General features: G+C 44.2%; 1 protein-coding gene across 1 annotated transcript; it reads right to left on the bottom strand.

Annotated features, from left to right (window-relative positions):
• Nucleotides 1-3,451: 3,451 nt before the first annotated feature.
• Nucleotides 3,452-4,396, bottom strand: LOC106723187 (olfactory receptor 10A7-like). Its single transcript, XM_014527054.1, has one exon. The coding sequence runs from the start codon at nucleotides 4,394-4,396 to the stop codon at nucleotides 3,452-3,454; it is 945 nt and encodes a 314-aa protein (XP_014382540.1).
• Between the last annotated feature and the right edge of the window lie 3,588 nt (nucleotides 4,397-7,984).

Below are 7,984 nucleotides of genomic sequence, written 5' to 3'. Positions count from 1 at the left end.
ACCACTCTTTCCTGCCTATGCAGGGGGTCGGACTCGATGATCTATTGAGGTCTCTTCCGACCCTAACATCTATGAATCTATGAATCCATGAAACCCAAACTTGTGGGGAGTAGTGCAGCCAGAACTGCAGCAGGAGGTTCCTGAAGAAGGGGTAAAGGGGTTGAAACTGGCACATGCAAGGTTGGTGGACACCAGGGTCTCCCTCTGCTGACAAGGAGGGGGAAGGTCTTAGAGGTGTTCATAAACTGCACCTGATACATATCCATGGTGTCGGAACCACCAGCTGAGGTCCCCAGTGGCTCATGGAATAAGGGTGGAGGGACCCTCGCTCACTGTCCCTCCTTGCGGCACTCATTGTTAACCTTCAAGGTTGGTGGACACCAGGGTCTCCCTCTGCTGACAAGGAGGGGGAAGGTCTTAGAGGTGTTCATAAACTGCACCTGATACATATCCATGGTGTCGGAACCACCAGCTGAGGTCCCCAGTGGCTCATGGAATAAGGGTGGAGGGACTCTCGCTCACTGTCCCTCCTTGTGGCACTCATTGTTAACCTTTGACCTCCACTTTCATTCCTGTTTTTTATTTTAATTGTGCAAAATATGAAGCTGTTGCATGCTTAATAGCCCCTTCTAATGAGAAAGGGGGCTAGCAGTTTGTGTGTGGGCTTAGGAACTGAGTCATTTTGGAGCTGCATTGCCCTCTTTCTGAGCTTTTACCCTCTGGGCTACAGAAATCCTCTTCTTTAAGGGGCCTCATAGATTTTTCTTCCTATCCACCTCTTTTACAGTAACAGGGCTTGGGTTTAAATTCATAGGCGCTGATTTTTATTTTTGCCAGGGCAGGGCCTAAGATGATGGACATGTGGAAAATGTTATGCGTTATAGGTGACAGCCCTCTTCCCGATGCGGGGCGGGAACCTTAGGCCCCTATGTCCTTGGCACCTCTGCTTGAATCCCATCTAGCTCCATCCTCTTTGGAACCCCCCTTCAGGTAGTTGAAGGCTAAATTGAATTTTTAAGATTTTCATTTATTGTTTGCTATGCATTTAATTATATTTGTTATTGAAGTGAAATGATAAATGTGAACATTTCAAAATCTTTTATTATAAAATTGAGATAAATTGAATGCTATGTACCCCATACCAGATGCTGCTGGTATATTTTTTATATCCCCCCCGCCCCCACCACACACACACACACACACGCACACGCACACGCGCGCACACACACACACACACACACACACACACACACACCCACACACACACACACCCCCCCCCTACAGTGATCCTAGTGTGGTTGTGCATTTAATATAACATAATCCTTTTACAGTCACAGGAACCTCCAAATTTCAGTGCATCAGATTCTACCCTGAATCATTTCAGGGTATCCTGGGATCCACATGTACTGGGCTGTGCGAGACTTCGGGCAGAGCTTCATATCTGGAGAAGCTTCAAATGCTTCGGGGTCCGAAGCAGCACATCCGGGTCGAAGTGCTGCCTTGTTTGGCTTCCCGAAGCGGTTCGGAGCCACCTCCGAGATCCGGCCTTAGGGTATAATGGGGAAACAATAAAATACCTATAACTTTGTTGTTTTGTGATCTGATTTGGATGACATTTTCAGGGATGGTAGCCTCTGCTGAGAGCATGAAACCTGACAAGTTTCAAGAAGATCAATAAGGGTATTGGGGGGGGGGGAACAGCACCCCAAATTCTTGAAAGCAAAGCTCATGTCACAGATAGGCATTACAACATAGCAGGGTGAAAACTGCAGGAGTGGTAGCCTATGCTGAGACCACAAAGCTTGACAAGTTTCAAGAAGATCGGTGCAGGGGTTTGGGGGAAACTGCCCCTCAGGCTGTGGACAAGCAAAACTTGTGCCATGGTGCTTGTGGGACTGACCGTGTCTGGCTTGGGGCGGGGAGGGCAGACACTGCTGCAGGCCTGGCTGCTGAGCTACTGTGTTCCCAGTTACCAATCAATCAATCATGATTCAGTCAGGGACCAGGGACTCAGGGACCAGCTCAATACCCAGGACCTAGCTACTACATAGTGACTTAGCGAGCATCAATTAGCACCTACAAAACCAGGCTAAGGAGAGGAAAGGATCAATACAGACAATCACCTGCCCCAGGACAGACACAGTCTTGGCACGAGTTTTGCCTGTCAGCAGCTAGGGGTGCAGGGCCCCAGCACCCCCCTGCGCCCATCTCCTCCACAGCTGGCAGGCGTCACAGCAGGGGCCACCATCCCTGCAGCTGTCACCCTGCTGCGCCTGAACACACACAGGGTCACCCAGGGCATGAGTTTTGCTTGTCCCCAGCTTGAGGGGCAGTTCCCCCAAACCCCTGCACCAATCTTCTTGAAACTTGGCAGGCTTTGTAGCCTCAGTAAGAGCTACCAGCCCTGCAGCTTTGCCCTCCCCCCGTGCTGTGACATGAGTTTGGCTTTCAAGAATTTGGGGTACAGTCCCCCCCAAACCCCTGCACCTATCTTCTTGAAACTTGGCAAGTTTCATGCTATCAGGAGAGGCTACCAGCCCTGCATGTTTCATATAAATTGGACAAAAAACAGCAAAGTTATAGATATTTCATTGATTCCCCCATTATATCCTATGGCCGGATCTCCGAGGCGGCTCCGAGGCTTCAGCCAGATCAAGGAGTAAAGTGTCTGGAGCTCCAGATCGGATCGCAGATATCCAAAGTGGCCAGATCCAAAGCTGGATCAGATTGCTGCTGACTCGCACAGGCCTAACATTTACACCTCCTTCTTACTGAAATGAATTGAAGTGATCCAGGTGTACATTCATGTATTTGACCAGTTGTACATTCATGTATTTGAAGGCAGAGCAACACCAAACTAAATCTTTTCTTTCATCTAAGTATCTATATCCAGTACCCAGGTAACCTTTCCTGAAAGATATTAAAGAAAGGAGAATGAAAAGAAGGTACAAGAAGTGTGTACGGAAAGAAAACCAGAAGGTGCAGGGGAAATAAATATAAACAATAAATAGTAAAACAAAAATATATTCTCACTTCCTTAATTTCTTCTTATTATTATTATCATCATCATTGTACAGACATAGCAATGGGACCTAGCCATAGAGATTACATTAGTATTTGTTAGAGCTAGAAAACTGCTCTTGGAAGGAGAAACTCAAAAAGAACCTTTCCAAAAATAGCCACAAAACTCACCTACTGGCTGTTGCTGAATTTGTGGTGCTCAAGATTGAGAACATCAGTGTTGACTTTTTCTGGAAGGACTCCTCCCTTTTTCAGCAAATGCTTGTGTCAATGCAAGGTTACACTAATATAATTACACTAATTTTAGAATGAGCATAACTCTCATGAAGAACAATCATCAGTATCAGACCAGAGGCTGGACCTGCATAAATGTCCTAGTTAGAAAGGTGGAACGGAGCTTGAGACGTGTACAGGGAATCCCTTCCTTTATTCAAGCATTCCTCTTTTTCCCGAGCTCTCTCCAGAAAGCACCTTTCACCTCTTTATTTCTCAAAGTATAAATGATAGGGTTTAATATGGGTGTCAGGAATGTGTATAACAAAGAAAGAAACTTGATTGTGTCTGGAGAGTAGTCTGCTTTGGGCTTCAGATATATAACACAGCCAGAGACATAGAATAATATCACCACAATAAGGTGAGAGGAGCAGGTGGAGAAGGCTTTCTTTCTGCCCTCAGTTGAGGCAATCTTCAGGATAGTGGAGACAATGCGAACATATGACAGGAAGATCAGCACAAAGGGGAAGGCAATAAAAATCAAAGCCAACATGAATATACAAAACTCGATGAGGGAAGTGTCCACACAGGCCAGCTTCAGCAGTGGGGGGATGTCACAGTAGTAATGATTGATGACATTGGATCTGCAGAAGGGTAAAGTAAACACCATGCTTGTGATAGCAAAGGACATAACTATCCCACTGAGCCAGGAGCCTGCAGCCAGTGCATTGCATGTCTTCTTGTTCAGAAGTACAGGATAACGCAGGGGATTGCAGATAGCAACATAACGATCATAAGCCATTGAGGCCAGGAGGAAGCACTCTGATCCTCCAAAAGAAAAGGAGAAATAGGTTTGTGCAGCACAGCCAAGGAAAGACATTCTTCTGTCCTCCATTAGGAGACTGGCCAACATTTTAGGGATGTTCACAGTTGTGTAGCAGATCTCCAGGAAGGACAGGATCCTGAGGAAGAAATACATGGGGGTCTGCAAGGCAGCATCCACATGGGTAAGGAAAATGATGAGAAGGTTTCCAGCTAAGGTGAACAAATAAGTAGAAAAGAACACAGAAAAAAGGAAGTGCTGGAGACGTGGAAAGTTGGAAAAACCTAGGAGAATAAATTCACTCAGTGCAGAGTGGTTTCCTTCTGGTGTTCTTTCCATCTTTCTTATCTAGAATAAAGGAAGTAGGAATAAAACAAAGACATCAGGAAAGAATCAAGCAAATGGAGAGGAACATCAGTGAAAGTTTTTTTTTTTTTCTCATTGCTTTTCTTTTCTCTTAATCGCTGGTAAATATATAATTTCAGTATAAGCATCATCGAAATGACTGGGGAATACAGGCAGTCCTCGGACTTACGACACAATTGGTTCCTGAAAATTGGTTCCTTAAGTTGAAACGTAACTCGGAACCAATTTTCTCACAGACAACAATGTTATAAATGGGGGATTGATTCCTGAACCAAGGCCCGATACACTAGTTTCACCAAAAATAACCCAGAATTTAGTACTCAGTCACTTATAGATGAGTAATATAGCTACACTAATGTATTTATATCATAAATAGCAATCATATTGATTTGAAAGGACTTGTTTGAGGTGACCTTGCTGGACTTTGTGAAGGGTTCTTGGCTGGAGTCTTCTCAGGAGTCTTGACTGCAGGTTTTTCTGGAGTCCTGTCTGCTTTCTTAAAGAAAGTGTCCAAGGAAGTTTGGACAGACGTTCTCCAGGGAGATGGGTGATGCCATGAACTTGTTTGCTGGCATGGCATGGCATGGCGTTGGGTTGTATCAAGGGTTGTGAAGTTGAAACTTCCATCAGAAAGTTGAAACAGGGTGTCAATTTATAAACGTAAGTGCCAAACGTTGGAACTTGAAATGCTGTAAGTCAAGGACTGCCTGTGAAATTACCAGTTTTCATTTTGCTCAAAAATATCTTATGTACCTCTATTTCCCTCTTTCTCTGTTTCTTACTTTCATTCTTTTCCCCCAAAAGAACATGAAAAATGTAAATATTTCATGTCAGACCAGCTTGTTTAAGTCTAGTGAAATTATGTAGTTGGTCCAAAAAATGATAGCACTCTAAGAAGTCCTTGACTCTCTCAACATTTTAAGAGCAATCCTTATACTCTGGCCAAAAGTGTACCCAAGCCTGGCATCCTTTTGGGACTGTGATAAAGGGCATCCCTGTATTGCAGAAAACAGCATGCTGATCTATTCTATGACTGGCAATGCAACTGGCCACCTCAGATTTCCCCTGTGACGGGAGCAGGTACCCACTGAGACTTGTGTGGACTGCAGATATCTATTGGCAGTCCCTGGGACAGGGAATGAACTCATATGTCTAGAAAAATAACAAGCAATTCTAATGGTTCTCTTGCAGCGTATGAACTGCATTTGTAGCTCTGCGTAGTTTCATGACTCTTGCACTTACTGTTAAAACTCAGAGGAGGCCAGAACATTTATGCTTAAAAGACATTTTGCCAAATTAAGGGACTTTGGAAAGTTGTCATGTAAATGCTACTGAGCTCACTCCAGGGAGCTTTGATGACTTCTGATCAGAAAGGGGAAGAGAATCAGTGAGAAACAGAAGGGATACACTTCAGTCTCAATGTAGAGAGACCTGAGGTGCCTTTAAACTAGCCTGGTCCCTGGGAGCAGTATGCCCATGCCAGGACAGATCTCAGCATAGGCATATGTACACAGTTTCCCAGGCAGGCTTTGCAGCTTGAACTGACCTCCGGGATGCTGCAAGCACATGGACAGAATTTCCCTGCATACTTTGAAGCTGGTTCCACATGCATCACTAGCTGCAGGCATTTCAGGAGTTGCAGTGAAGACACATATACGCAGAGACAGGTACACACTGGATTTAGGATCTGAGGGGGTTTCTTTCTGAAAATAGTCATTTGGAGATAAGTTCACTTTGCAGAGGTTTCAGTCTGTTTCCATGGAGTGCAGATCAAACAACAATTAAGGGGATGGAGAAACCTGCTTTTGCAATAAAATTTTCAGCTTCTGCATATCTCTACTGAAAACCAGTATAGCAAGTCTAACTTTGTGTAAATAAAGGCAACTCCAAAAATAATGTGATGTGCCTTGTTTGGGGGGGGAGGGTTGTTTTTTTTGCCATTTCAGACCATTTTAAAGTCCGTAATAATGCAATTGCAGGATCAACAAGTGGGATGGAAAAGAGCGCGGGACAGAATGTAATTGTACTTACAGAAATACTGGGGTATTGTCTCCTACAGCTTCAATTTCTTCAAACGTCCCCGTGAAGCAGAGAATCCACTCTTGTGTATAGAACATCTTTGCAGACTCCAGGTGGAGCCTCTGTTCATTTGCGGAGGTGGCAGTAACTGTTTATTTGTATCTCCTTAGAGGGATGATCTTATTAGCATTTCTCAGTGTTAATCTTTCCTAAACAAGTAGGCACGGCAGCTGAAAAATAATTCTGTTTTTCTTAATCCAATGGGTGAAACCATGAACTGGATGCATACTTTAGTTTCTCATTGATTGTTATTTATCATGCCAAAGTAAACTAATTAAACTTCTTTCTATTTATGTGTGAGACATAAGAACATAAAACTTACTGGAGGTCCATTAGAGGGGTGGGGGGGGGGGGGGAATCTCTGCCGTATCCAGCCCTCTCTGATCCTATATAGGCAACTTAACAATATTTCAAGAGTGTGTTGGGGGGCTTTTTAAATATATACCACAGGTGAGGTATGAAGGAAGACTGTCCCAGGAATAATCATCTAAATTTCCCTGCATGTTCCATAGCCAAGGTTCAAGTTATGTTGCAGGTAAAACAATGGTGGGCTACTTAGTCATCACTGCCAATTGCCGTGCCTACTCAGGAAAGACCAGGGTGAGGACTCCATGGCTTTCCTGAGTTGCAGTTGAAGGCGTCATGCCAGTGCCATGGAGAGGAATGAAGGACACCCTTGGTGGGAACTCCTGAACCAGGCTTCCAAGTGATCAGTAAGGCAGCGGTGGTTGGGCTGGGATACTAATGTACTTGTATCCTCTGATCTCAATGGGAAGTGCCATGTGCTTCTGTTGATTCATGCTTTCTACAGCAGGTGTGACATCACAAACCTCATCTACACACATGCTCCGATGCATCCTGATTAGAACATGTCACAGCAGACTGTCTTGAATGATTCAGCATTGAATTCAGTGAAGTGTTGAGGGAGGGGGAAGGGGACAGAAAGGAAGAGCAGAAATTCAAGAAGTGTCAAAATAGTTTGGTTTCTTTTTTCTAAATCCTGAAGTGTTTCATTTTGACAATTTGAAAATTATACCTTTTGGCTCACCATTTCTTAAAAACTTTTATTTGTATTTATAAAATATTTTAGGGGGTAAAGCAAAACAAATTGGTTAAATAAAAAACATTTTTTCCTATCATTTCCTCTTTTAAAAAAAATCTGCAAAGTATTTAATGGTGCCTACAGATGTTCAGGGCTCTACATACCCCTCCCTCTCTCTCTCCCTCCCACCCCCAGCCCAACAGATTAATAGATTCATAGATTGTAGAGTCGGAAGGGACCGCAATGGATCATCGTGTCGACCCCCTGCCCCTGGCAGGAAAGAGGACTGAGGTCAGATGACCCCAGCCAGGTGACTATCTAGCCTTCTCTTGAAGACCTCCAAGTTAGGTGATAGCGCCACCTCTCTTGGAAGCCCATTCCAGATCCTGGCCACTCTTACTGTGAAATTTTTTTTCCTAATATCTAACCTAAATCCACTC

Source organism: Alligator sinensis, unplaced genomic scaffold (genome assembly GCF_000455745.1).
Source record: "Alligator sinensis unplaced genomic scaffold, ASM45574v1 scaffold1595_1, whole genome shotgun sequence".
NCBI classification, from domain to species: Eukaryota; Metazoa; Chordata; order Crocodylia; family Alligatoridae; genus Alligator; species Alligator sinensis.
The sequence above is the reverse complement of the archived record's forward strand: the minus strand, read 5'-3'. Positions and strand labels throughout refer to the sequence as shown.